The sequence below is a fragment of the Buteo buteo genome, chromosome 12 (genome assembly GCF_964188355.1).
Source record: "Buteo buteo chromosome 12, bButBut1.hap1.1, whole genome shotgun sequence".
In the NCBI taxonomy this organism is placed as follows: domain Eukaryota; kingdom Metazoa; phylum Chordata; class Aves; order Accipitriformes; family Accipitridae; genus Buteo; species Buteo buteo.
The window spans coordinates 38,070,382-38,098,181 of NC_134182.1; the positions used below are offsets into that span (position 1 = coordinate 38,070,382).

Here is a 27,800-nt window from a genome sequence, read left to right on the forward strand (position 1 = left end):
TCCAGAGATCTAGTGCGAGTGGGGCAAAGAGAGGTTGTTTGTTTTATTTAACTTTTACCTTTAGTCTGTGTAATATTTTCTACCCTTGAAAGTCTCTAAAGACTTTAGTTATGCACTGTAGTGCTATAGTGTCTAGGGTGAAGTTAATTTACCAAATTGTGTTAATTCAGATACATGGGGATGGGCGTTTCTGGCTTTTATAGCTTAAAAACTTTGAGTGGATTTAATTTAAGCATAGTGAATGCAAAAACTAACCCAAAGTTGATTAAATTAATCTTAATGCAAGGGGTTTATAAAGTGACTGTATGCTGTGATCTTTGTAATTGCTAGACAGCATTTGCAACTGCAAATGAAGAGAAGGTGAAGAATGCAAAATTAAAGCAGAAGAAACGGAAAATAAAAACAGAACAGAAGCAGATGCATGAAGACAACTGTTTCCAGTGTGGAGATGGGGGAGAACTGGTCATGTGTGATAAAAAGGACTGTCCCAAAGCATACCACCTCCTATGCCTTAACCTGACTCAACCACCTTTTGGTAAGGGCAATCATATGGCTTCCTATTCATCTTTTCTTTCCTGCAGCAAAACAATGTTTGAGCTGAAATGCAGCATTCATTTACATTAAATGCAGCATATTTGCTTTTGCAATACCACTCATTTTTAGAAATACGTCAGGCAGCAGTGTTCCTAAATGAGAACTGATGGACAGAGAGGCATTGTAATACTTTTTAATGTTGTTCTTGTTGCACCTCTTTCTTGGATCAAATTTCCTCCTCTTATTTTGATTGAAATATGAGCAACATCTTGATGTCCCAAAGTCACCAAGCACAAATCAAATGACAGGTGAAATCACTGACATAGGAAGCGTGATGTGTAGGGCTCAATTAATCAGTATGTATGTTTAAATTATCTACTGTATCCTGACGGCATGTCTCCTCCATGTGACTTTTTCCATGTTAAGGCATAGCCTTTTGTAGCTAGGGCTCAAATTATTCAGCAATGCAACATCTTAATCTGATTGCAGGATTTTGTAGAAGTCCTTATCTCTTTAATCTTCCTGATTCCAAAGAGTTTGGTGAAAATAATTGGAAGTCCAGATTAGTCTATGATTACATTAACCAAAAGGCTGCCATGAGTGAAGTTGAATCTGTCACATGCCTTTTCAGCAGATTAGAAACATGGAAGCTATCCTCAAAATAGTTTATTTGCTGGAGAAAGAAGTGATAGCATCTTAGCACCAAGAGCAACTTGAGTTAGGTTTTTTTGTTTGGCTTTGTTTTTCTTTGAAGTTTGGGAGTGTTGGGGTTAGCCTGGCCCAGATGGGCTAGTTACAACTTCATTAGAGGTCTGGAGTCCCATCTTGGTGCTATTCTTGCTCTTTGTGACGTGGGTCTTGACACACTGTAAATGCGGTGTGTCATGTCCCTGTGAAGGAGGGTGCTCTCTGTTTCTCAACAGTAACCCAGCCAAAGGGGACTTCAGCAAGGCTTGGACACAGCAGCAAGAAGCTTCTGATTTTTCTGTTTTTGCTATGTTCGGTATACCTTTTGCAGTCTGAGAGTTCAGCACATGGTCATACAAACACATGTCTGAGTGGTTTGGGGGAATCTGGGTTTTTTTTATGCTCAAACATATTTTTACACAACTACTTCTTTTCTGAGCCATTTCTCACTTATTTTTCAAAATTAATGCATTCAGTTTTCTACATAAAAGTACACTGCAGTTGAACTAAAACTTAATTTGGAGGTGCCCATCTAAGCAAGTACTGTGTCCAGATCAGTAAGAGATGTTCACAAATCAGAAAAAAGTACAAAACAAACTGTCCATCTTGCAAGGACGTTTGGTGTCTTGATGCCCAAGGAGGTTAATCTAACTATTTTAAACTCTGGTGATGCATGCAGCAATGTTTTGAGCCAAGTGAGGCCTGAAAAATGGAAAATGACTAAGAACTTTCCAGTCAGATTCTTGTAAATGAGAAGCAGAAGTAGCAACTACAGTAAGAGCTGATTTCTCTGAACTTCATCTGAACGATTACAACATGGAGTAAGGGTTAAAGGCCAGTGCTGTCCCTGAAATGCACTAATTTCAGTTTCCTGTCTCTCTCTTCTCCCTTCCCCTCCCATCCTCAGGAAAGTGGGAATGTCCGTGGCATCAGTGCGACGTCTGTAGCAATCCTGCAGTTTCGTTCTGTGAGTTTTGCCCTCATTCATTCTGTAAAGATCACGAGAAGGGAGCCCTGGTGGCATCAGCATTGGATGGCCGTCTCTGCTGCTCTGCACATGACCCCACATCTCCTGTGGCACCTGAGTACTGGAGCAAGATAAAGTGCAAATTGGAATCACAGAATCCTGTAGAAGAAGCAAAGGAGTGAATTTGGTTAAAAACAAACAAGGCAGGGGAGAAGAGAGGCAAACAGGCGATGAACTTGAAGAGACTGCTATGACACATTCAGTCTTTGTCATCGGAGCCGTCATGTGTGAACTAGGAACGGGACCATTTAATCTTAGCAAGCGGAAGCAGGCAGTGGTGTTTGTTTTTTATTGTTTGGTCTTTCTTTTACCCTTGAATGTGCTACAGCAGCTCTTATTGTTGGAAACCAGAAACGTCTTGGCCTTCAAAGAAAAACGTAGACCTTTTGACAGTGAAAAGAATATTCTGTTTAAAATATGTTCTTTGAGTGTAGAAAGCAAAGCATAGCAACATATTTATTTATTTAATTTTTAAAGGGTATTGAAGATCTGGTTTTGATCGGTCAGTGTGTCTTTAAAAACAAAATAGCAAAGCCAACATAACCTTTATGTCTAGTTTATGAAAACTAGTAAAGCCTCCCCACTCTGTGTAACATTGAGATGCCATAAGACAGATGTGGGTTTCAGACCAGGTGACCCTGAAATGCCTCCATTCCCATTCCCGTACTTACTTTTAAAGGCATTTTGAGAAGGTAGGTTATATATCATGTTAACTTATTAATATTATTGTAAAGCTTTTCCTATGAGAAATCAGGTGTATGACTTCTTGGAAGTGCTTGTAACACAAGAGCTGGCATTGTTTAAGGAGGGAAGAAATCATGGTTCTTTGCTCGAGAGCTATAATCGGTGTTTGCAGACAGGTGGAAATTCAGAAAGAGCTTAATTGCACAATGGTTATTTCTTTATCCCGCCTAATTTGGAAAACCTTCCTAGTTAGGAGAGCCTCCCAGCCTCGGTCATATACTGCAGCACACTCAGAACTGAAGTCTTAATCCTACCAGTGGGAGCTCTGCCGTTGACTTCTTTAGTTGGAAGATTGTTCTGTGCGTGTGTACTTGTCATCTGCCAAGCCTGCACTTGTTTTATAGCAGTTATATTAGTGTGATTCCTTATTGCCACCTTCTCAGACTCCCATTAGTTTCAAAGGAAATTTGAGCGCTTAAGGAATCTGACCCATGTGCGTGTTTGTTTTGATTGAATGTTTAGATTTTTTTGCTGAGAGAGATCTTCTTCTAACTTTAATCTTTATTGTTAATGGAGCTAAGAAAAATCTCAGCATTTCTTCAATGAACAGGGTATTTTCTGTCTGGCTAACGGGCCGTATTCAACAGCAGCCAACTTTAGCTTCATGAGACAGTTCTGTCTTGGATTTCCTCTGTTAATCAGTAGAGAGACAGGCTCCTTCAGTGAGGCTTTTGAAGTGGCTTAGGTAGGGTCCTGCTCCAGATTTTCTTTTGAAAACCTATCCTCCTCTATTTCTTGTCCAAGGAGCCTAGGGGGACTAGTTTCCCCAGGCTGAAGTTAGTCTTTGGTGAACCTCCTCCCCTAGCCCACAATCTTACAAAGCACTGTGCGTCTCCCCCTGCCCTGGTATTGTTAGAGTGTATTTTTGACTTGTATACTGATATTGGCTAACTTCGTGCTAGCTTTTTGCTAATGGGTATTGAAAATAATCCTGAATGAAGAGAACTAATATCAAGTGTTGCTGGCATCTGGCTAAATTAAGCCTTTGAATTAAGAACCTTGTCTCTGGAAAACTGCTTACATAAACCTACAGGAACATGGTGACTTCTCAGTTCAAGAAAATAGTAGGCTGAAAAAGTACATGTGGGATTTTAGAACATGACTTGCATCTGGCTGGTGTCCTTCTCGTCCTCAAATTTATGTACTGGGGGGAAATTTTTTCGTGTGCAATTGTAAAATTACAAAATACACTACAATCTCTTTAAGCTGCTACTGTGCCATTTAACTGATCTGGCAGTTCGTCTTCTGAACGTCTGCAGATGCCTTTCCTACAAGCTTGGGGGTGTCTTGGGTGGCATAACTGCAGGTATCTTGTGGGTCAGTTCATGGTACAGAGGGCTATTGGGATCTATAAAGCACTTCATCTTGTGGTCCGTACTACAGTGAATGTCTGAAACACTAATCTTGCTTGAAAGCAGTGCTATATTTTAGTATTTTTTACAAAAAAAAAAATTTACAAAAAGGATTTTATTTTTCTTAACATTTTGTGTGATAAATGTCTCTTTTTAAGCTCTTATTGGGGGTGTTTAACCCTTTTCAGAAATTCCAAACATAGCTCTTGCTACAGTGTCTGTAAGGCCCGATGTGTTTACTTTATATTATTTATTAGGCTTGGTAATGTTCAAATGCTTTTCTCTTAGGAAGTCAGAGCATTCTGAATATTGCAGATACACTATTGTGTGAGTGCACCTACATGCTTTTTTATTCTGTGTCCGTGGTGACTTACTGACTGGAGGGAAATGGTGTGGTAGCACCAGAACGCCCTCATGAGCGTTTGACGTGGCAGGGAGCAGAGAAGAGCCGCGGACCGTCAGTCGCCACGTGAGACGTACTGCTGTGACGTGCCGGTGTGCTGAGTATCGCAGAACATGTGAAGGTTCACAGAAGGCTTTTAAAAACTTGTAAAATGCTGTGAATTGAGGCCTGCTGCTACTCCTGTGCCATGCCACTTGATGTCTTGGTTAACTTTGTTTTCAAACTTCTTACAGGTGCTCCTTTTTTCCACCAAAAAAAGATTAATAATAGCCAGCAGCTGGGCTTGGACTTAAAAGGGAAAATAGGAGATTGGTTTATAAGCTTGTACAGCTTATGAACAAAAAGTCTGAGCTGGATTTCACGCTATTGGAGAGAAGGTGAATCTTTCAAAAAAACTTTTAACATTCTGAGATAAGAAAATACCGAATTCAAAGTATCTTGGTAGCTGTAGGGGGTTTGTTCTATATGCCAAACACAAAATGTTAAAATAGACATTTTAACCACATCTTTGCAATCTGAATAATAATAATGGAATTCCTTTGTAAGGAAAAGGTTTAGTAGCTGTTTTGGTTAATTGGCATCAGCAGAGGGGGAGTCAGGTGCTGAATTAAATTTGTATGGTCTCTAAAATGAGATAAGTAGTCTAGGATAGTTTAGTCGTTTCATGCTGAGGCCTGGAAGAAGTCCACAGAACTGCTGGTGATTTTGGTTGAGAACTTAAATCTGCTGTTTAAGACTGTCAGTTGTTCCTTAACTGGAACGCACTGTCACACTTTTCACTTTGTTTTAAATTTTTGAGATAGCACCACGCTTCTGGCGAACACCTGACTTCAGCTCTGTCGCCTGTGCGCTCTCTATAGTGCAGTGTCCGAGCTGCTCTGCAAAGTTAACGGGATTTTGTTGTTTACTGGAGCTTTTACTCTACAGTTTGCACCTTAGCACAGCGCAGACGTTCTGCAGACCATGGCCAAATGGTGCAATGGCTGGTTACTACCATTTTCTAAATATATGGTGCAAGCATTAGTTATTGTAGCTTTCAGATTATTAGTATAGACTTGTCCTATCAATAGACTGTTGAAGGCATTTGCAGCTCAGGAAGGATAACGTTAAAGGCAATTTTGTGGGCAAATTACCTTCTCTGGTCACCACCATGGTCTTAGAGAATCTGTTAGAATGGAGTAATAGGGCTGGAATGTTTAATTTTGGCCTTTCTGCTAAAAAAACTTATTGTATCTTAATTTCAGGATAGAATGGGAAAGACACAATTGCTAGACGTAATTAACAATGAGCATAAAATCTGTATATATTGAAACTTTACAGAAATATGTGGGTGGGGTGGGGGAGGAGGGTGGGAGGGGGGATGTCCAACGCTGGTACGAAGTAGTCACTTTAACATTGAAACCTCTGCCTCATTGAATTCAGGGTTTAATGTACTTGAAGCTCTGCGGTTCCTTATACAGCTTTTTTATTTATACATAACTTTTTTTGTATACTACATTGAAAATGTCTTTGACTTCCCTGAAGTTACTTTCTGCTCCCGCTGTACAGTGAATCTATGGCAAATGGGAGAGTTTTTCAAAGCAGCTGTCTCAGACTTGTGTGTGTTCAAGAAGTGTGTTGCATGAGAGACGGCAACCTTGGAGTAATGCTGTCCGTTCGCTTTCAGTTTTCCATCAACTTTCCCTTACCATTTATCTTTGTGTAGCAAAAACATTTGCACTTATGATACACTCCTACACTTTGGATGTATTCACAATGTTGTTCTGAGGAAAAAAAAAAAAAAAAGAAAAAAAAAGGGCAAAAAAGAAAAAGCAAAAAAAAGCTGTTTCCTATTATATTCTATTCCTGAGTGCCAAGCTCAGGTCCTTATTACCCCTGTGAGGGGCTATCTCACTGCTCTGGAGAGAGGGGAGTTGTTAAGCTGAAACTCTATCTGTGCTTTGCATAGAAGACTTCTGTAATTCATGTGAAATCAAAAAGGGAAATCATGTATGAATTTGCCAAAGCCATTCACTCATCCACTGTTTCTCGTGTGGTACTAATTCCCCGGGGGGGTTGTGCACAGAGAAAGAGAAGCAAGCTGCCTTCCCTAGCGCTGTCTCTTCCAGCTCCAGAAGACAAGGTGGCTGTGCGCGGTCCCCCCATCGTCCCCCCCCAGAACGTCCTTGCGCAGCCGGGCACTGGACCCTCCTGAGCAGTTCTCACTCGCTTTTGGGTTATAAAGAGACTGGATGAAAAAAAAAAAACAAAACCAACAACATTTCCTATTCACTGGTCGAGCTGTATCTCATTTCTGGCGTCACTTTTCCTTTTCTAACAAACCCATCGCGTTGCCACAGAAAACAAGGTGATAACTTACTGTTTCAGCTGGCTGGTAATAAGGGGTTTTGTTCCGCATAGGGGTGTGCGCATACCTGGGGTGGCTGTGAGAAACAACGCCCGTTCGTTTCCACGCGAGTGATGTTGCACAACACAGATACCTGCAGATTCCGTTTCCATTCCCATGTACTCTTTATCTGTAAGGATGACCTTTGTAGAGTCGTTACTTCCGTAGACTTTGTTTATCTGTAACAAACTTTGTAGATTCTGTGAAATGTTATTTTAACGAAATCACTCGAGTCTTTAAGAGCAAAGCATCAATATTCACTGAAGTCGATATCTTAAGAGTTTTTGGAAGTTGACTAGAAGCTCTTGACACTAACGAAGTAGTGTTAAATTTCCCTGGCGATGTTCCACTGGGGCATTACTGTATTATGACTTGATGTTGCCGCATAGACTTTGAGATATATGATATTTTGGGGGTTTTGTTGTTCGGCCTATGTTCTCTTGCATAGTGTGAAACCTGTAAAGCTTGGTTAACCTGTATATAGATAGCTTACTGTCGACTAGTTATAGCGTATCTAGAATTGCCTGTAATATTTTAGCTTCTTACTGAATGTGTGTGATGGTAGGAACCTATAATTTTTGTACATTATATTTACTGAGATGTTGCCTTTTTTATTTTACAAATACTTTGGAATTCAGATGTGTTTTTGCTTCCGTGAGGATTAATTTGGAAAGGTTTTTAATGACATTCCACTGATCTGAACTTTTGCTTGAGGTTGACTTCAATAAATCGTTCTGAATGTTCCAAACGACCAGAGCCTGGTCCGTCCGTTTCGGTGACCGAGCAGGGGCTCCCCGCTGTCGGGGGGGGGCGGGTGGTGGGTTAAGGCCGGGGGTGTCGCCGTCCTGCCGCCTCCCCTCCCCGGGGCCGCGCTCCTGAGGGGAGCCGGGACCCCGAGGCGGGCGGGAAGGGGACGGGGAGGCCGGTTCGGCTCGGTTCGGCTCGGTTCGGCTCGGCTCGGCTCGGCTCGGCTCGGCCCGCCCCGGCCGGGGGAGGGCCGTGAACGCCACGTCGCCGGGGCGGGGCGGGTCGGCCATGAGGCGGGCGGGCGGCGCGGCGGAGCTGGCGGCGGAGGCGGCGGTGCGGGCCCTGCTGCTGGCCGCCTTCGTGTGAGGGAAGGGGGGACACGAGGGGGGTCCTGGGCAAGGCCATCCCGGAGCTCGGCACCGGGAGAGCGTCCCCGTCCCTCTGCGGTGGGAGGGGGCAGAGCTGCCGCCCGGCCCGGCTCGGCTCTCGCCCGTTGCCGGTGCTGCCTGCCCCAAAAATGCGTTTGTTTTTTTGTTTTTCCCTTCCAGGGTCATGGAGTTCCTGCCTCCGTTCCAGCGAGTGGTGCAGCCTGAAGAGATGTGGCTCTACAGAAACCCGTACGTAGAAGTGGACCACGTACCCACGGTACCCATGTTTGTAAGTTCAGCGGTTTCCTGCATTTACCTGCTTCTTTCTCTAATTATAAACCACCCTTTTAAAGCAAAGCTGCTGGCTAGAAGACTTGTACTGCAAATGCCTGTAGCTCTTAATGCCTGTTACCGAAAGTGCAATGTATTGCCGCAAACAAGATAACATTCCCGGTCAATTTGTGTCATCTTTTTAGGCTTTACCATCCAGGGTTGTCTTTGGGATCGTAACTAAGTTTATAAAAACTTGTGAGGACTTTTTGCTGTTGTTCGTGACAAATTTCAGATCCAGATTACTATGATCATGGACTATAGCGTATCTTTCGCTGTCAGGGAGCATTTTGCTTGAAAGCAGCTGTTTTCAGCAAAGTTTTGTTATCGTGTTATTGCAAAAATGTTTTCCCTACGTCTCTAGGCTCTGTTAAAAGGGTTTAATATAAAACCATAAGTGGCGGATTTCAAGTAGACAATAGTCCATTAAAGGGGTTGTCTCTTCCCCTGAAGCAGCGGTGCTTCGGTGAGATGCTGTGGCTCCTGGGTTGGGCAAGACAACCACTTCCTTAGTAAATAGCACTTGTGATTTTCCGCAAGAGGTGGGCACTAAACGTTAAAGGACAAAACCTTGGTGTGGCGTTTGGATTTGGCGGTGTAAAGCATGACATATGCCAGACTTCAGCTGGTAGCAGGCTCCTTGGGAGCCTGTCAGACGTCCCCGGGGTGAAATCCCGCAGCGGCAGTCGCCACTGAGGTGATGTGAACGGTAACTGGTTTTCTCTGAATCAGCAGCTCCTGTATTTTTTGCTGACGAGCAGCTTGGGTGCTGCTGACAAAGAACTAATCCTTGTGCTTGCAGGGATGGGGAGAGTTGAGGTGCTGCGGCTGATACTGTGAAGGGAGAGCTTGAGGACGTGCTGGGCTTTCCTCAGAGGAGAGAAGGCTCCGCTGCTCTGCTGAGTGTGTGCACTGAGTGGGTCAAGCACAGGAAGGATTGGGATGCAGAGAGGGCCTTTTTAGTGCACTGCGTTATTTATGCTGCTTGGGGTATTTTTTTTCTCGTGTTTCGGCACAGGCAACGTCCAGCAGCCCGTGGGCTTTTGTACGTGAGGCACTGCCGTTGGATGACAGACAGGAGGAATGGCTGTGCTCTGGGGAGCGCAGGGTTAGTCAGGGCTTGCTGCGACTGCAGCTGGGGTTGAGTTTGCTTTCTGATGGAAGTGTAATTGTGTGCAGAGAGGACAGGCTGTTGCTTGGCTTTGTTGAAGGAAAGTGTATAGTCTTCTTGAGCAACTGCTGTTGTGTTCTGATGAGAGTGCTTAAATCTGCTTTGCTAACAGACACCTAACAATCTTCTCGTTTTGTGACAGTTCATCGCATTTCTGTCTCCCTTACTGCTCATTGTCCTGGCAAGGGTGTTCATGAATGCCGACCGAGAAGACACGCGGGAAGCCTGCCTAGGTGAGCTCCTCCTTGTCCCAGAGAGCTGCAGCCCCCTGAGGGGTCTGCCCTGATGCTGTGGCTGTGAGCCAGGAGTCTCACAGATGAGTCCTTTGCTCTTGCTGGGGCACAAGTGTTGTGCCAGGGGTATCAAAGCCGAGCTGTGTGGCTCCAGCTGAAGTTTGAGCACTGCCCGTGCCTGAATGTGCCTCGAAGCTGCACATTCAGGTGGGGGTGATGCTGATGTGACCTCTCTGCTCTCTCCTAGCTGCCAGCCTTGCTCTTGCCCTGAACGGGGTTTTCACAAATGCCCTGAAGCTCATTGTGGGGAGGTGAGAAACTGGCTCCTTCCTAGCTGCGCCATGCGGGGAGGGGAGGCACGTCTGCTCAGTGGCAGAGCTACAGCAGTAGGAGCAAGGGCCAGAAGCTGTAGTTAGACATGCTCAGCCTGGAAAGAATGTGTTTTTTTCTAGTTATAATGACAATTAAATATTAGAACAAGCACTGGCAGGGACCCGCTGTCTCCGGGCATCATTTAGATGGGCTCATTCAGGCCAGCACCAGGGAGGAGCGCTTTGGCACGCATACAGGGAGCAGATGGGATGGTTTCATCTCCCCGGGCCAGGTGGTCAGGGTGGCAAAAAGTTAGCTGTGCTGAGACGCAGCCTGAGAGGTTTGCTCCGGTGTGCCCGCAGGCTGTGCAACCCAGGCACATTGAGGCCGCATGGGCATTTGGTTCTTGTAAAGCATTTGCTCTGCTGGGCTGGTTGGGGAGGATCAGCAGAGTGCTAATCCTCAGGGTCTAAACCGGGTCTTGCCAAGCAGTGGCGGGCCAGTAAGGTGTGCTGCTGCAGCCTGGCTCTCGTCTGCTGAGCCCTGCCTGCCCAGGCAGGAGCGGAGCTGGGTGCGATGCTCAGTTTTGCATTTCTCACAGCCTGGGTCACACCACCGTCCCTTTGCACAATGGGGCGAGCTGTGTGAGGTAGCTGGCAACCGCATTCATATGTGGGTGCTCCGTGGGAGGGCTGGGTGCTCAGATCTCCTGAGCACCGTGCTGGGAGCGCTGCACACCCGAGGGCTATGTGCCTTGTTCTCTGCCCTAGGCCACGGCCGGACTTCTTCTATCGATGCTTCCCCGACGGACGAGCGAACGCAGAGCTGGTGTGCACAGGCAACCCTGGCATAGTGACTGAGGGACGCAAAAGTTTCCCCAGCGGACACGCTTCGTGTAAGTTTTCCATGTCCCCTACCTGCTACAGCCCCAGACAGCAAACCATGGTGAGTAGATGCCCGTGGGGAGGGCAGCTTGGGTTTGCTTTCATGCACCCCGTGGCTTTGTCTACATTCATTGGTCTGTTTGGGGGTCTCAACTTTCCCTCTGCAAAGCAATGAGGTGACAAATGTAATCTGAAGCTGGCTGTAGCTCCTGGGAGGAGGGATGCTTGCCAAGTACCAGCATCTGTGGCTCCTCCATCGCTCATGAGCTGGTGCTTTCCTTGGTTTGCGTGGGCAGGACAGACGTCCTTTTGCAGCCCTTCCACCCCAGCAGGGGAAAAGGTGAAGGTCTGGCTGAGGGCCCACAGCAGAGCCTGGAGCTGTTTCTGAAGCAACATGCTTCTCTTTCAGTTGCCTTCACTGGTCTTGCCTTCTCTGCCTTCTACATAGCCGGGAAGCTGCGCTGCTTTGCTCCTGGCCGGGGAGGCAGGGCTCTGCGGCTCTGCGCCTTCCTTCTCCCGCTGTTCCTCGCCACCCTCATTGCTGTGTCCCGCACCTGTGACTACAAGCACCACTGGCAAGGTGGGTCGGTGTCTGCCTGCAGACCTGGACGGGGGGGCACTCTGAGCATGGGGGGGTCCGCAGTGCCACAGAGGTGTTCAGAGCCCACGATGGCAACTTGGGTTTTTTGTTTACTCTTCCGGTAGCAATTTTTTTGCTGCCTGCAAGGTGATAATGCCTTTTTCTTTGTTTTTGAAATGTATGCCAAGCTTAGTTTTATAGCCAAGGGTCAAGTTGCTGATCCAGCTCAGCTCTGAGCAGGCTGAAAAGCTGCCTGCTGGAGAATGCAATCATGAAGCTTGGGAAGGTAAGGGGAAGTTAACTCTCCTCTGGTCTTGCCCACAGATGTGTTGGTTGGCTCAGTGATCGGCTTCGTGCTTGCGTACCTCTGCTACAGGCAGTATTACCCTCCTCTGATGGACTCCATGTGCCACAAACCATTTCTGTACAAATCCAAACAACTGCCAGCACACCAAGAAAAGCCTGCAGCTTCCAGCTTTCACCTAGATATATAGCGACGGGCTCTGTGCTGCCGGCACCTCTCCTGCTGCTCCTTCAGTGCTAGGGCAGGGGAAGGCTTTAGGGGAGTTGGTCTTGGACTGCAAGAAGTGGCTGAAATGAGGATGAACCTGAAACCCAAGCAGGCATTCTCTGCAGTGCTGGTAAGTTGTCCTGCTCAGGGGCCTGTTTTGCTTCATTAACCAAATTTTGTAGGTGTCCCTCCGTTTGGGCCTGCTGTGAAGCAAGCGAGGCAGTTGGCATGCAAGCCTGTGGGAGGACAGCCAGTTACAAAAGGAGCTGAAGCAAGAACTGGCAAAATATGACAATCTGGTGTGCCCCATCCAGTGGGTGTTCTTGTGTCCAGTCAAGAAACCACCATCAGTCATCTCCTTTCAATCCAGCCGAGCGGTCCCATCCCTTCTCCTGGGAAGCATATGTCGAAATGAAGTGCAGGACTTGCTCCTGGCACCGGGTTTAAGTCTGTCTTTTCAATTACAGCTGAGCTAATTTGGAGTAATGAGTGCGAAGTTGCAGTCTTTAACCATGGATTGAGTGGGGGAGAGGGAAGATGAAACTAGTATGATCGTTATTTGCGTTACTGTGCTAGCCCTGATTTTTTCTAAGTTGCCAAATAAAGGAGTTTAATTTTTTTAATGAACTGTGGTACTAAAAGCTTTACTTCAAGAAGTGGGTTTATTGCTGTATAAACCATTTCCTTTGGTGTGTCTGCAGGGGTTTCTAGATGAGTGTTCATCTTGTGTCTCTTCCCTTGCAGCTTTAATACAGTTGTAAAGAGATGACAATCAGCAGAAAATGAAATGGTGTCTGAAAGCATCCCTTCAGAGGTGCTTGTTTCTCTACACCATGGTTTGTTTTGTCAGAAAATGGAAGGGTAGAGTGCTGCTGAGAAATCCAAGGCATAGCTGTATGGCAGGACTATTGTAAGTAGTTATTTGTCACTAGTCTCCTCCATAAATATGTGTATTCTTGATCAAGTGTATGTACATGCAAACAGCAAATGTGAGGCTGTAGCAGAGGAAGGCACGTGTGCCTCTGCCAAGCTCAGGACATGATAGTAATGAAAATGCCACACCATAATCTTCTGTTTGGGCCACGTAAGCCCTCTATGACCCTGCAACTTCAGTAGAAGTTATAGAAATAGCTTTACTTTCCCCTAAAATTATGCACACGTGAATTCTTCAACGCCCTCCCCTTCCTTCCCCCCAAACATGCACACACCACAGTCCTCTACTTATTTATTTTGGCTTTTACTGGAAAAGACATTAAATAACATTTAAAATGTATTTAACTTTTTTTTTTTTACAAAGTGCATAACTTAAAAAGCTGATCATGAGAGTGTCCCGTGTTAAGACTGTTCCTTTTCCTACTCTTGTAGGAGACGCTTTAGCAATCAGTAGTTCAGGCGCCTACTGAGCAGCATGTCTGTTTCTGCAGTCAGGTAAAAGAACAGCTTGTGTTCCTTTGGGATGGGAGGAGGGATGTAGGCTGCAAACCAAACCTTTCAAATAGTGCAAATAATGTAGTACAACGGAGGACAAACAAACAGGCTGTGGAAAAAAGGCTCCTTACCCCATGCAGGGCAAAAGTCAGCAGGAGGGAAAGTGGTTTGGCTCTTCCAAAGGCTGTCACAGCAACGACCTTACACATCACTGAAGCGTCTGCCTCAGCCCAGCCACTGAGTCAGTCTGGTTGGTTTTGGTTGCAAGGGGGGAATCGCCAGAGGATCTCTGGCCCTGTTCCCTTTGGAGCAGAGCTAGCAGGCCACAGGCAGCTCCAGACTGAACTGCCTGCAGAGCTGGTGTCCTTTTGTCAGTCGGGTCATTGGGACACAGTGTCCAGACCCTACGGATCTGGGTTCCGACTTCGCTGGCTGCATTTTGTGTACTTAAAACCAAAAACAACGACTGGAGCCTGGCTGGCGTGAGATCCCTGTAGCCACCCTGAAAGCCACATTGCAGCAGGACAGTAGCATTGCTCCGTGCCCCTGCAAAGCACAGGATGGCTGTCCCTCCAGGCCTCCAAATTGCCTGGACACTGCTGAGGAGCAGCTGCTTTCCCCCGGTCTAGCTGTAGTTTGAGCTTCCCTCCCATATAGTTACACCTGGCCACTAGCTTGGTCCTACACAAGATGCAGGCAGTGCCTCAGGGAGGCCCTTGGTTTGCTGGCTGCCATGGGCTGGGTGAGGATGCTGAGAAGTCACTACCAACACATTACAGCAGGCAGGAGTGCCTGGGTCAACTGTGCGCAAACATGCTGCTCTCACGAGTCATTTTATGGGGCAGTCCTGCCTGGCAGAGCCCACGAGTGCACAAACCATGCAGCAGCAATTGAAGGAGATGAGAGTGGCTGGTAGACACGTTCCTGCTCACCTAACAGGAGACGCCTGTGCCCTGGGCTTCACCTCCCAAAGACCGCAGTCCTTGCGCCTGGTGCTCTGTGTTACAGCAGGGAGAAGTCAGCGATCTCCTTTGCTCGACAAGGCTGCTATAGCTCTCTCCACGCTGCGTGTTTAAGGCTTTTATTCCTCAAGGTCACAAGCTGTGAGTTTCCTCGCTAAGCCAGGAGTGGAGTCAGGCCCTCAGTGTTGGTTCCTAGCCCAGACAGCTAGTCTGCTTCGGTGCTAGAGGAGCTAGTGTGATAACTTACAAGGTGGAGGGTTAAAAGTACATGTTGCCACAGGGAGTCACAGTGCAAGTGCTGTGAGTGAGCAGAAGTGTTTTCCTTTGATATATTTTCCCCCCACCCCTACCCAAAATGGAGGAAAATCATCCTTATCTCCAGGTAGCAGCAAGTACTTGGGAAGCAGCATGCGGGACACAGCAGCAGAGGAGAGAGGAAGGCAGAGAAGAAATCTGGACTTTCCTGGTGAGTACTCAGTTGAATTGGATCTAAGAAAGCAAAAGGAGAACATAGGAATAGCTGCACTAGGGCAGACCAAAATCCACCCAGCCCAGCCTCCTGTACCCAGCAAATGACCAGCATGAGGTTTCAAGGGCAAGAAAACCTAAGGATGTGCCTTACCCCTAGTCTACTCTTGGCCAGCAATTAGCAGCAGAAGGTGAAAGCACCCCTGCAAGAACTGCAGGGCCCACGCTCTGGTTCGCAACCTGTCTGTAAGAATTGTTTAGCTCGGGAGGCTTGGATTATGGGCCACGCGTCTGGTCGTTCCCTTGGTGGGCTGAACTGATTGTAACCGCGCGCAGTTGCTGCTGCCTTTATCTTCAGCAGCAGTTTACTGGCTCTCGTCGTGTCCAATAGTGCTTGTGTGCAGGATGAGAGGAAAGAAACCAAACATGCTGACAGGCCAAAGAAAAAACCCAGCACAAACTCCTGCCTTAGAGACAGCTGTAAATAAGCAGTATTATTCCCTCAAACGGACCAGATGTCCTCTGAGGTGTCCTAGGAAATTTGGAAGGAAGGTGTAGGCAAGGTGACTTACCTCAAGCAGCCAGAACAGTACAGGTTGGTCATTGGCTTCCTGGCAAAGGTTGATCCAGTGTAATGCCTTGCGTCTGGTAGATCTCCTTTAGAACCAGCAGAACGGTGTCTTCTGACTCCCTGGAGGAGGAGGACATGGGAATTAGAGAGGGACACTTCCCTCCACTCTGTCAGGACATCTGTGATGGTTATGGGGTAGACGCAGCGCTCAGCAAATGCAGGCAGTACTAGGCAAGGAGAACTACACCAGGCTCCTTCCTCTGTCCCTACCCACCCTCTGTGTCTGTGCTAAAGGCAGGAGCGTATCTTCTTTACTCAGTTAACGCTTTTCTTACTACATTGACTTTAAAAATGATGGCATTCTGCTTACATCAGACATGAACTTGAAGCTTTGACAGTTACACAGAATCTTACCAATAGCAGAGATGCCCTTGTAGTGCAAATAAATACTCGTTAAAGCTCTCTATTGGCTTCTCCTGCAGCACGTAGTCTATGCGATTCCCTCCATTCAGCCTCCCCACATTAATGAGGGGGGTCTCTTCCTTCACTGCTGGGGGGGTCTCGTCTGGCTTTGTGTCTGAAGGAATGAAGAAGAGCAATGTGGTTCAGCCAAGGCGCACCCACCGCCATGGAAATACAACAGCATCACCGTGCCCTTCCTTTGCCCTACTGTGGGCTCTTGCAGAGGAGAGGCAGCTTAAGTGCTGGGTCCTTCCCCCTCAGGGTTTTCCGACTTTTGGAAAACAGCATTGCAAGACACAGCTAGACAAGGGGGACAGGCTTCGCAGGCTTACAAAGTGGTGTGGGTGTGCTGAGACCCCCAGGAGGCCTTTACTGACTGGACAGGTTGCCTGTTCTCCCCCTTCATCAGGCAGTAACGGGGGAAGGCCACAGCATTTGGAGAGCGAAGCACATCCGCAGCTCAAAGGCAATCCCTTTGCTGAGCACAGAAGAGGCAGCGCCTGGGTTTGATGCCAGGACGGGCACCTCGCTGGCGTGGCTGCGCACTGCTCCGTGGGCAGGTCATGATGCTGCACCCCCGGCTTCCCACCACCCCCTGTGCACCACCGACCTGGCTGCTTCTCCACGCTGGCCTCTGCCTCTGCTTCGGCGTCGGTACTCGCCGCCTCCACGGCTGGCAGCGGGGCTCGAGTGAAGGACTGCCAGGCTACCCGCAGGGACCCCAGCAAGTTGTTCTTCAGGTCCACGCTCATGCGAGTCAGCCCTTCTTTCAGCTCTGAAAGGCAGGAGGGGTTGGTGATGGGCTGGGGGCCACAGCAGCTGCCCCGGGCTGGGGGAGAGGGGCTGCCCGTTCCCTTACCTAGGTGCATTCTCTTCCTGCCCTTGTGGTGAGGCAGCAGCATAGGCTCAAACTCCAAATCTGGGACGATCATGGGCTCGATCCTGTATGCCACTGGGTCAAACTGTATGGAGGAGGGGGACAGTGAGCCAGGGCTCGTGCTCCATGCCTCTCACGCAGGAAGGCTCTGGCTCTTATACCTACGGGGTGGAAGATGTTGAAGAAGCCTTTGCAGGTGGGCAGGCTGTAGTTTGGGTTAATCCGCTTCACTCCTCGCACCGTGAGAAACATCCCGATGGGAGACCCAAAAGCAAAGAAGATGGTGGGCTTGTAGTTTAGCTGAGGATAGTTTGCTGAGACCTAGGAGGGAGGAAGATTCAGATTTGTTTCACAAGACAAACTCCATGCTGGCATTACGAGCGCCTTGTTGGAGTTAAAGCATGGTGCCAAGCTCGGTAGTTACCTGTCCTAAGCCAACGTCCCGGTATTGGCAATTCCTGGCATCGTCTGTGCTGTCCGGGTCGTGCTGCGACGGGGACCCAGCCTCAGCAACATGTTCCCTGCTGTGTCCGGGAGCTGCTGTGCTCTGGTCCTGCAGCAACACAACCGGGAAACCCTGCTAGCACAGCTCCTGCAGCGAGCCCATACCACGGCCCGTCCTACCCACCCATGACCAAGTATGCAAGGCAGCAAACTGCCCAGCATCCCATATCCTCCAGAACCGTCTTGGCAGCACCATCCTTCCCCAGCTGACCACCTCTCCAGCTGTCATCACTTAAGTTCAGTCTTTACCACCGCTAACAAGTCCTCTTGCTCTGTGATCACCCTTACAGGCTATGGGATAAACTGATCCTGCAGTAGGGTAACACCCGTAACACCAGCGTAATACACAGGAGCAGCAAACAGCTCTGTCGCCACTGCCAAACACAAGCCCATGAGCCGCCTGAGCAAGGATGGCCAGGAACGAGGAGGTTGGGGTGCTTGGGGACTGATCGTAAGTGGTGAAGGCTGGTCCTTGTCTGAGAGCAACGGGATGTGACCTGGGTGAATACAAGTCGTGCAGAAGACAAACCTGCATCTCCTCTTTGGAGCTGATGTAATGGAGTATCTTCATTCTTGGTCCTAAGGGAATTCCCATTTCTTTAAGGTTTTTCTCTGTGCACAAGAACTGGAAAGTAAGCAACCCAGGTATTAGTACAGGAGCAGAGAGGTGTGTGTGTGGTGAGGTATTTCTGTTCTTTGTAATTCTGTTCCTGCTGCACTCCTCGGAGACATTTCATGTGAATGACTCAGTACCAGGGTGCAATGGGTGGGAGGACTGGGAAGAAAAGCAAAGAAGAAACACAAGAGAAGCAAAAGAGGAGAGCTCCTTACCAGTGCTTGCCTGTCCATTTTCTCCTTCTCAAAAACTTCAGAATATTCAGACAGCTCCAGCTTCTTCAGGATTTCTCTTACTTCCTCAATACCCCTGTTGCTTGAGGTTGTCCTGGACCCCTGTGAATAGAGCCATGAGGGATCATGCTTTTTGCTCACCTATTTTCTCCTGCACGTTTTGGAGTCTCTCCCCCTTCCCCAAGCAGCCGCAGAAGCAGGAGGTCAGTGCGACGCTGCACTGGCACAGCTACTCGTGCAAGTGCTGTGGGAGTACCCCACGGGTTGGGTGAGCACGTACCTCTTCGTTGCGCTCATCCTCCTCGGGAGCAGCCTTCTGGTTCGTCAGGAGGTCAAACAAAATGAGCGACCCTAGAAAACAGGCACAGGCAGGCAGAGCATCAGCATCTTGTCAGGGAAAAGCCCCAAGCCATCTCCTTTCTGGGACAAAAGACCAGTACCCTCCCTGCTCCCACAGTACGGTGACATTCATGGGACCCGCGGATGAAACCCCGTACCCAAGCTGTGCCCCGCAATGGAGACCCCCCCTTTGAAGAGTGGGTTCCTCTGCAGGAAGAGCTGGTACAGGCGGTTCATTTCGGATGCCACCGTGTCCACGATGGTCTGGCAATAGGTGGAGCTGTTGTAAAAGAAAACGTCCAGGATGGTGTCGTTGATGAAGTGACGCAGGCGATTGATGCTTGGCAAAGTGATTCGCTCCAGGTCACTGTGGGGGGGAAAGAGGAGAGAGGGAATTGCAGTTAGGGGTGCCAGTGAACCCCACCACGTTTCTAAAGCAAAACGTAAGTTCAGAGAAGGATCGCCACCGTCTCAAAGGACATAACGTTGTAATCTAGACCCTCAGTTCATGCCAAGACCGAAGGTAGAGCATGGCCTGTGCTCTTACGCTCCAGGCAGGAGTAAGGAGCCTGGTCTTTCTTCCCAGGAATCTAACCTGCTCTCTCCCCTTCCTAGGGCACTGCAGAGCAGTGCTTGAGCGCAGAAACACGGTACTGTTTCCAGAGGCCTTTAGCAAGGTATGGATGTCCCTGGTCCCTCCTGATATTAGCCAGGGAAAGGCAGAAGCCTCTCCTCTCCAGCTGGATGCTGATCAGAGCAGGCACCTGCTGTGCTCCGCAAAATAGGGCTGCAAAAAGATGGTGGGGACGGGGTCTGGCACAGAGGTGCTCTATGGGACCCCATCTGTTCTGCTTACCCCTGCGTACTCACAGCCCTAAGCACTCACAGCTTTCCCTCTGCCTGCAGTGGCCACCAGAAAAAGCAGAGGAGGCTGGCTGTGTGCTTTGCCATTCCCATGGACACTGGCACGGGAGGAGATGGCTGTCCAGGACACTTACACATCCACCCCGGTGGAGTGGAGGGAGCTGTGCCAGTTCACAGGTAGGAACTCCACCCGGCCGATCTGCTGCTGCTCCTGGGCTTTCTTGAAGTGTGCTTGCAGCATGCTCAGGGAAACATTCCTGAAGTCATTCACTGGAAAAGAGCATGAACTCTTACCGAGATCCACTGGGCTACAGGGCAAGCCTGCTTCATCAACAACAGTTAATAAGATAAAAGAAAAGATCATTACCAGGGGAAATCCCACCAGGGTCTTTAATCTGCTGCTGCTACCCTAAGACCTTGAATCTTTAACTACAAGATCAGGGGAAGGCTCCATGTCCTTACACGTGTGTTTACTGGATTTTGCTGTCCCATCTGTAACAAGCCTCTTTTCTGCATGGGCAGGGCTTTAACACAGCAGTCAGGATAAGAAAGGTACTTTAACACACCAGTCAGGGTAAGAAAGGTACTTTAAGGTATTTAAAAAAAAAAATCTGTTGCAAAGATACACGTGTTAGAAATGCAATCCTAAGGGAGGAGATGAACTTGAAATTATTCAGTTCTGAGGGAGAAAGGCTGACTTCTTTCATTTCACATGGTCAGCAGCCTTGAAAATAGTTTCAGCAGATGAACATGGAGAAGAATAGACTGCATTAAAGCAGAGGTATATTTTATAGGAACTAAAGACAGTCTACTGTGAAAAATCTCAGCTCCCTTGATTTCTACAAGTTAAATCATGTTGGGCTTCCAGGCAGTTTCAGTGATCACCTCTCCTACAGAACTGAAGCACTCTGAGCAAATAATAATGAACAGGTCAGACCAGAGTTACTTGGTTTAGTACCCTGTCTCCAATATTGATCAACAGTGGGTGCTTAGAGGAGTGTGTAAGACCAGCAATACTTCTCACGTGCTCTCCTAACCTCCAGGCATTTGCAGCTTGGGGATTTCTTAAGCCAGAAGCAGCATCCCTGGTTTTGGTCCAAAATCACTCCAGAGGCTGCTGGATGGGGTGCTGCCTGTTAGACTTCACCCAGTGAGATTAACCCATAGCAATAGACTGAGCAGGTTCCTAATTAGTTTAGCAGGTTTAGACAGTTACTTGGAAAATCTGTATCCAGTTCAGGAAACTCACTATTTTGAGCAGCAGCAGAACACAGTGATGAAAAGTGGTTGCCCAAACCTTTCCAGATGGTAGGATTTAATGGGTTAGAGAGCATTGCATTCATGCTCCCCACTGCAGTCAGCAAATTCAACCGTGCAGCTTGCCAACGTGAGTGTTGGGATGGTTTGAATGCACTCTCACAGCGTTTCGCATTGTCCACACAGATGAGAGTTTACTGGCTCCGCTAAAAGCGGCATATGGAAAGAGCACCCCAGCTGGGCTCCACACTTACCGCACTGGACGATGCTTCTGAACCGAATGTCGCAAGCTGGGCCGATCCCGTGCACCACAAAAACCAGGTGATCAATTTGCAGTGGCTCTCCTAAGGAGGAAAGAAGAGTTCAGAGCACAGGCCCTGCGGGAGACTTCACTTAATGGGGAAGTGACCTGCTGAAACCATATGCTCTGCAGGAGAGTGGAGCCTCCCCTCTTCACCTCAGCCAGGTAAAAAACCCTTGAGTTAGTGCCTGGATTTTATGCCTAAAGGGTAGTGGGATTTCTCACGTTTCTGAACTGTTTGTCCTGCTAAATTCAGCTGCCTGCCCTAAGATGGATCCAGATCGACAGGACAGTAGAGGAAGGTGAGGCGGCTCGTCCCCTCCTTCTATCACCATCCTCGCTTCAGCAGGAGTGGCTCGTCTTCACAATTCACACCCACCGGGCTGCGGGGCACGTTCAGCAGGACCAGGAGGACTCGGTCCAGCTTCCCTGTGCCCAACCCACTTTGCTGAGCCACCCGGCCCACGCATAGCTCCATCTCTCAGGTAGGCACCAGGTGGAGTTATGTCTTGTTCTCTACTTCCCACACACTGTAGTTTGCATACGTACTTTCCTGAAGGCATGCATGCATGGAAAATGAAGGGGTTAGACAGGAGTAACTGCCTGCCCTCGCCACAGGGACAAGTCCTGAGGCCTGACTGGGAGCTCAGGGACAGCTGGGAGGGGGCAGAGCTGATGCACAGCTTCAGAGATGGGGAGAGCACGTGCACTAGAAAGTCACCTGCATGTAGGTGTCCCTACCACAGAAAGAAACTCTTCCTTTGTGAACATACGTGCCAAAACCTCAGGGGTAATTTCAGGCACTGCAGTGCCTTCAACAGGTCTGGTCTCAGTGCAGGAGCTGGAAGTGCACTGCATATGTCTGCCTCCTCCGCACATTCATTTATGCTACCGTCTCTCTGGTGCTAGGAAAGTTTTTGAAAACCATTCATTTCCTTTCAGCACAAAATTTTTAAACGTGTCCTTTGTTAAAAGGATCATGGAAGCTTCTGTCTTTTTGAGAAAACAGGTTGGAAAACAGTCTCTGTAGCTTTGGATGGCTGGAGGGGAGGGAGAAGCGAGCTCACCATTGGGGATCTCGACAGCGATGTTTTCTACTCCTCTCTTCACGGTCCTAGGCCGACCTTGTTCCGTAGGAGTTGAGCCCCAGTCATCGGAGGTGGCAACTGGATGGTAGTGCACCATCAGCTTGTAAACAAGAAGAGCCTGTCATTAAGCTGCGCTGCATACCATAGTTAAGCAGAGGGGAAATTTTGCTACAACAGCTGGTAAGTGATATGGGGTGACACCAGACCGCGATGTTTAACTGCGCTGGTACGAGCCCTTTGCACAAAGAGAGTGAAAGGCATGTTGAAAAGAAACGTTAAGGTGTAAAGCAGACTCTCTGCTAGCGTTGCCCTCTACTCTGGCGCAGGTAGGCGAGAGGAATGCCATTTGGACAGAATTGATTTCTCAGCAAACATGGTTAAAAGAAACAGCGTAAAGCCAGAGTATAAAGACAGGCCGTCAAGAGAACTGAAGGGATGTCCTTGCTGGTCAACACAAAGATCACCAGGCCCTCCTCACCTTTGGGTTGTGCAAGATAATGATTTCTCTGCTAGGGGACTCCAGTTTCTTCTTCCACTCATCCAGGGTCACAGCAATCATGTAAGCTTCCTAAGGAAAAGAACACCCTGTGTGAGTCAGCTGTATTTCCATGAATATTCAACCACTTGGGATTTCCCCACCCATTTTATGGTATCTCTTATCAACATATTTTGCAAAAGAGGCAGAGAAATCAGCCAGGTCAGGCTGGAGGAGCAACAGGGTCATCTGAGTATCGCCTGCTAGAGAGTTTCCAAGAAGCCCCCACTTTAATAGCAGCAGCAGACTTCCCCATCAATTTAGAATTGTATTTTTTGGTATATCAGAATACAGGTTATTGTAAAGATGTATATTTTTATACATATATCTATATAGCTCTACATATATATCTTTCCAAAGTCTCCAGCCATTAACAATACAGACCACTGAAGTCTAACACTGGGTCCCCATAACGATGATTTCTCTTTCTTGCATTTGCAACTCCCTTGGCTTTGGTGAAACTATGAGCGTAGTGAGGATGATTCTCACAAGGAGAGTCAAACTGAAGTCAGAGCAGACAGAGTCAGGAAAAAAACAGAGCAAAGCTGCTAGAGCGAGGCTGCAAGCAAGGCCAGAGCCACCTGGCATGCCGAGAGCACCCGGGCACTTAAACGTGTAGCAGAAGGATGCCGACGCGGCTGGATGAGGGCAGGAGGAAGGGAAAGCCGCCCAGCTACAGCAGGCTGGGAGGGAGACAGTGGCAGTGTTTACAGTTATGTTAATCAGCTGCAAAAACGCCATGCCAAAGCCTCTTTCGAGTTCATGTCCTCAGGCGTGACTGTGGTGCCAGTCGCCCCATATGGAGTTTGGGACATCAGGGCCAGTGTTTGACAATGAGAAGCCAAGATGCTTCTCGGCAAGGTGGACGCTACCAGGAAAGGCATGTATTACCTCCAGTTCTTTGCTGAAGGTCTCCGAGTACGGAATATACTTATTGTCCTTGTCTCCCTTGTAAAACCAGGTGCAGCGACGCACTTCAGATACCTCCTCCTCCCAGTATACTGCAACGCGCTGCCTCTTCTTCAGATGCACGTCGTACCTACCCCCCGATGTTGGGACAACTAGGTCTTCTTTGTCTCTCCCTGCAGGAACCAAGGCCCGAAATTAATCATGAGAGGACCAGAAAGGCATGCTACCAGAAAGCTGTATACCACACCAGAACAGAGGGATGAGACTGGAGCATCTTCTGTGGGCAGCACACATGAGCACATATGAGCAATGGCAGTAGACACCAATGTTCTCCGTACCCAAGCACAGAGAACAGCGTTGGTGGCCATCCTAGGAAAGATGCCCCAAGTCAAACTTTCCTCAGAGGCAGAAGGTAAGATGAAGGCATTAAGCTACAACTGTCTTCCTCTCTAGTTCAGGCCCAGGCTTACGTGAACTCTTCCTGCCTTGCTTAGCTGGTAAAACGTGAATTTGTGGCCTGTATTGCTTAACGGTGGAGGTGCTGGTCTCCAGGTCTCTAAGCCACTCCCCTCTAAAACGGAGAACTCCGCATAGATCCCAATACGGACTTCAAATTCTGTTTGTTCTGCCGCCTTTTGGGTCTGCCCGCTGGCCAGGCTCCTGGCAGAGCACCCCGTGCCAGGCTGTGCTCGGCTCGGCTGCGGCACTGAGGACCAACGGCACAGCCTCTAATCCAAAGCTTCCTGGGAGAGGGAGGAAGGGAGCAACCCCAGGGCAATTGGTGCTGTGCCTGTGGCCGTTGGCAGCAGCAGTGCTTTAAGCACCATCCTGGCAGCGGGGGTTGCACAGACGGTCGATATTTGGCAGTGCGAGGGCCTCATCGCAAGCAGTGCCGCTCAGAGCAGACCCGGCTGCCTGGGCAGCACGGTCCGGGAGCAGGCAGGCAGAGCACCATGTGTCCGCACGAGAGAAATCTCCCCAGTGGAATTTCTGCCGTCCTGCTAGCACTCTCCTGTCCACCCCAGAAGGGTGCTTTGCAGTACGATTATATATAATTTAGAGCATATATCAAATGAATGAGGTCAGACCGTTCGATGCACCCAAACAGTTCAGTTGTTCATGCGTCTACAGCTCTAGGAGTAGGCGCATTGCCAAAAAAAGTCCCAATTTAAAATTCCCCGAGGGAAAATTCTGCATCCCAGGCAGAAACTGTGGATGTGTCCAGGGAATTTCCCTCTGATACCCGGATGGTGCTTCCCCTGAGCGCACACCTGATGCTCTCCCATTGACGTTACCAGGCCGGTTCCTTACAGCGATTTTAAGAGCAGGGGCTAGGTATTTAAAATCAAAGGGGGATTTAAGAACGATGGGAGCTGAAGGCAAGCAGTGCTGTGAAATCCCGCGTCCGACCCGTGGAGGTGGATGGAGTTCCATCTGCGGGGGGGTGGGCAGCCCCCTCCCCAGGGTGTTCTCACCCTACCTGAGCCGTGAGCCTCTTCCAGCCTCTCCGAATCCTGCGCGCTGAAAGGGACCCAGCGCTCTCTGGAGTCCGTGACCTTGCAGTAAAACCAGTGGGGAACAACCGCTTCGTATCTGTTGCCGGCGTCCAGCTCTCCAGCCTCCGGGGGGGCGGCCGGGGGGGGCTGCGCCTGCTGCTGCTCCCGAGCAGACATGATTGATGCTCCTGCACAGAGACGACGGGAGCGGCGAGTGGGTGAATTTAAAAACCCTTCAGAAATGCTTATTCCCTCTCAAATGGAAAACGACACCCCCCCCCCCCAAAAAAAAATAATTTAAAAATAAAAATCCCCGTCTCTCGCGGCGGGTGCGCAGCGGCGACGGGGGTCGGACCGTCCCCGCCCGCCCCCCCCCTCGCGCACACGCGTGTCCGTGGGTGTGCGACACCCGACCCCCCAAAAAAAAAAACCACCCAAGCGGGCTGTCTGCCGGCGCGGCCCCCGTTACCCAGGCGGCTCCTCCGGCGGCGCGGCCCGGCCCGGGCGGCAGCGCAGGCCCCGCTCCCGGCCCCGGCGACCGCCCAGCCCGGGGCGGTGCTGCCCGCCCGGCCCGGCCCCGCCGCGCTGCCGTCACGGGCGGGGGCGGGCGGGGGCAGGAGCGGGCCCCTGCCTGCAGACAGTGCCCGCAGCTCCTGCCCGCAACCCCTGCCTGCAACCCCTGCGAGAAGCCCCTGCCCGCAACCCTTGCATGCAGCCCTGCCTGCAATCCCTGCCCGCAACCCCTGCGCACAGCCACTGCCCGCAACCCCTGCCCGCAACCCCTGCCCAAAGTCCCTGCCCGCAACCCCTGCGCACAGCCACTGCCCGCAACCCCTGCCCGCAACCCCTGCCCACAACCCCTGCCCGCAACCCCTGCGCACAGCCACTGCCCGCAACCCCTGCCCGCAACCCCTGCCCAAAGTCCCTGCCCACAACCCCTGCCCACAGCCACTGCCCGCAACCCCTGCCCAAAGTCCCTGCCCGCAACCCCTGCCCGCAACCCCTGCGCACAGCCACTGCCCGCAACCCCTGCCCACAATCCCTGCCCGCAACCCCTGCGCACAGCCACTGCCCGCAACCCCTGCCCGCAACCCCTATGCACAGCCACTGCCCGCAACCCCTGCCCACAATCCCTGCCTGCAACCCCTGCCCAAAATCCCTGCCCACAATCCCTGCCTGCAACCCCTGCGCACAGGCACTGCCCAAAATCCCTGCCCACAGCCACAGCCCTCGCAGCTCGCAGCGGCTCGAGTGGATCCATGCCCAAACTTCGTCGCAGGCAGGCGATGCCAGCGCTCATTAGGACTCTCCGGCCTAAGTCTTGACTTCAGGCTGGTTGTTACGCCCCTAAGCCGGATGCGGGTGGGCAGGGGTGCGCAGCGCCAGCACAGCATCACCGGGAAGCACGTGCCTTCGCGCCAGTTGCCTCCCACGTGCAGTGTGGACAAATGCTTGAGCATAGGGCGCTCTGCAGCAGAAACCACGAGATTCTGATTTAATGTTTGTTCTTCAGTCCTTCCGTGCCCCTTTCGCCTTAGTGGAGATTGAGAAACCCTCTTCTGACAGCGGGTGCTGCTCGTAGAAGCAACAGGCAACCCCGGAATAAGAGTTTGGTTTCTGTAGAGATGAGCTTCGTGATAAATACAGAGACACGCTTTCTAATTTGGGGTTTTGTGATGTGGGTGGATGCTGTAAGATAAACCAGTTGTCATCCCAGTGCTCACCTCCACCACGGCAGTTACTGGCTAGGAAGACTGAATGGCCAGAAGAGCTAAAATCCTCAGTTCTGCATCTGTAGACCAAACGGCTGCAAACCTTGTCCGTGCAGCCTTGCCTGCACAGGGCCCACACCAGCTTGGTGCTGACACAGCTCCTGCCCGCGCCTCTGCTGCAGCGTCTTTCTCCTTTCAGATCGCCATCCAAGCCATGACCCACTTTGGTCCTGCTTTGAAGGAGATGGAAGGCAGCGGGGACGCAGCGGGGACAGATGCGGTTACATCAGCGGGAGTTTTCTGCGGGCTGCAGTGTGTAAGGTATGCCCTGATCCCTGCCCTCGGTTCAGGTCAGCTTTGGGGGAAACGGATAAAACCCACCATCTGCCCGAGGGATGCAGAAATGTCATACGCAGCCAGGTCTTGTCACAGAGCTGTTCAAATAACTGGCCCTGCTGAAATGATAACCTGCCGTTTCAGCCCACTTTTTAATGTTCTTTCATGTACTTTTGACTAGAGGTTTACATAACCCTCTGCCAAGTCCTTCCCACATGCAGGGACTAACACTCTAGAAGAGAAAATATTGTAAAGGAATACATTACCTTGACAGGTTCAGCACCAAAACACCGAAGAAGAAACCTTCCTTCCTCCCAGATTTTGTCTGGCTTGTATGCCAGGCACATACTTTCAGTTTTTCTTACGAACAGATAGAGGTATCATTCTTACCACGTCTCCACAGCAGGAAACCTTTGTCCCAGTCCACAGAGCACTGGTGATACAGCAGCTGAGTGTATGGTTTTTTTCTTCTCTCCTAGCTGACTGCATTGCAGTGCTACTGTGTTTGCAAGGTATCAGGATTGCTCTACACTCCTTGCACAGCTAGAACCTACTTACCTCTTTTCCCTGGCA

General features: G+C 49.6%; 3 protein-coding genes across 12 annotated transcripts in view; 2 read left to right on the plus strand and 1 right to left on the minus strand.

The window, feature by feature from the left end:
* The window catches only part of NSD3 (nuclear receptor binding SET domain protein 3), a 51,713-nt gene extending 45,638 nt beyond the window's left edge, over positions 1-6,075 (plus strand). For all 4 annotated transcript variants that reach the window (XM_075043453.1, XM_075043455.1, XM_075043452.1 and 1 more), the window contains 2 exons: positions 331-535; positions 2,129-6,075. In XM_075043453.1, the coding sequence (XP_074899554.1) occupies positions 331-535; positions 2,129-2,370 (447 nt within the window). In that variant the 3' untranslated portion in view covers positions 2,371-6,075. The remainder of the gene's footprint in view (positions 1-330; positions 536-2,128) is intronic.
* PLPP5 (phospholipid phosphatase 5) lies at positions 446-17,992 on the plus strand. Of its 5 annotated transcripts, XR_012652546.1 has the most exons (10): positions 8,162-8,242; positions 8,429-8,537; positions 9,892-9,982; positions 10,230-10,293; positions 11,065-11,189; positions 11,588-11,758; positions 12,083-12,399; positions 13,014-13,179; positions 15,042-15,125; positions 17,832-17,992. XR_012652546.1 is itself a non-coding variant. In XM_075043469.1 (7 exons), the coding sequence occupies exons 2-7, from the start codon at positions 8,433-8,435 to the stop codon at positions 12,250-12,252; spliced, it is 726 nt and encodes a 241-aa protein (XP_074899570.1). In that variant the 5' UTR covers positions 446-535; positions 8,429-8,432; the 3' UTR covers positions 12,253-12,896. The 5 variants fall into 5 exon arrangements, 4 of the variants coding, with proteins under 4 accessions (XP_074899570.1, XP_074899568.1, XP_074899569.1 ...); XM_075043469.1 differs by lacking the exons at positions 8,162-8,242; positions 13,014-13,179; positions 15,042-15,125; positions 17,832-17,992 and adding an exon at positions 446-535 and having other exon boundaries at positions 12,083-12,896; XM_075043467.1 differs by lacking the exons at positions 13,014-13,179; positions 15,042-15,125; positions 17,832-17,992 and having other exon boundaries at positions 12,083-12,896.
* DDHD2 (DDHD domain containing 2) lies at positions 13,463-27,777 on the minus strand. 3 transcript variants are annotated; one of them, XM_075043458.1, is made up of 18 exons: positions 27,618-27,777; positions 25,164-25,367; positions 23,666-23,856; positions 22,718-22,807; positions 22,219-22,339; positions 21,105-21,194; positions 19,728-19,863; positions 18,888-19,096; positions 18,671-18,741; positions 18,373-18,492; positions 18,071-18,166; positions 17,462-17,590; positions 17,203-17,358; positions 17,020-17,122; positions 16,771-16,935; positions 16,113-16,275; positions 15,700-15,818; positions 13,463-15,148 (listed from the first exon to the last, which is right to left on the minus strand). In XM_075043458.1, exons 2-17 carry the CDS (start codon positions 25,354-25,356, stop codon positions 15,728-15,730), a joined length of 2,124 nt encoding a protein of 707 aa, XP_074899559.1. In that variant the 5' UTR covers positions 25,357-25,367; positions 27,618-27,777; the 3' UTR covers positions 13,463-15,148; positions 15,700-15,727. The 3 variants fall into 3 exon arrangements, 2 of the variants coding, with proteins under 2 accessions (XP_074899559.1, XP_074899558.1); XM_075043457.1 differs by lacking the exon at positions 27,618-27,777 and adding an exon at positions 25,649-25,714; XR_012652545.1 differs by lacking the exons at positions 16,113-16,275; positions 27,618-27,777 and having other exon boundaries at positions 25,164-25,534.
* Between the last annotated feature and the right edge of the window lie 23 nt (positions 27,778-27,800).

Bases quoted from the DNA above. Each gene is read 5' to 3' on its own strand.
- PLPP5 (XM_075043467.1), top strand. From the start codon at position 8,169: ATGAGGCGGGCGGGCGGCGCGGCGGAGCTGGCGGCGGAGGCGGCGGTG. The intron at 8,538-9,891 runs GTAAGTTCAGCG...GTTTTGTGACAG, and splicing joins TACCCACGGTACCCATGTTT to TTCATCGCATTTCTGTCTCC. The intron at 10,294-11,064 runs GTGAGAAACTGG...TCTCTGCCCTAG, and splicing joins CTGAAGCTCATTGTGGGGAG to GCCACGGCCGGACTTCTTCT.
- DDHD2 (XM_075043458.1), bottom strand. From the start codon at position 25,356: ATGTCTGCTCGGGAGCAGCAGCAGGCGCAGCCCCCCCCGGCCGCCCCC. The intron at 22,808-23,665 runs GTAATACATGCC...TCTTTTCCTTAG, and splicing joins CCTTCAGCAAAGAACTGGAG to GAAGCTTACATGATTGCTGT. The intron at 22,340-22,717 runs GTGAGGAGGGCC...CTTGTTTACAAG, and splicing joins TTATCTTGCACAACCCAAAG to CTGATGGTGCACTACCATCC.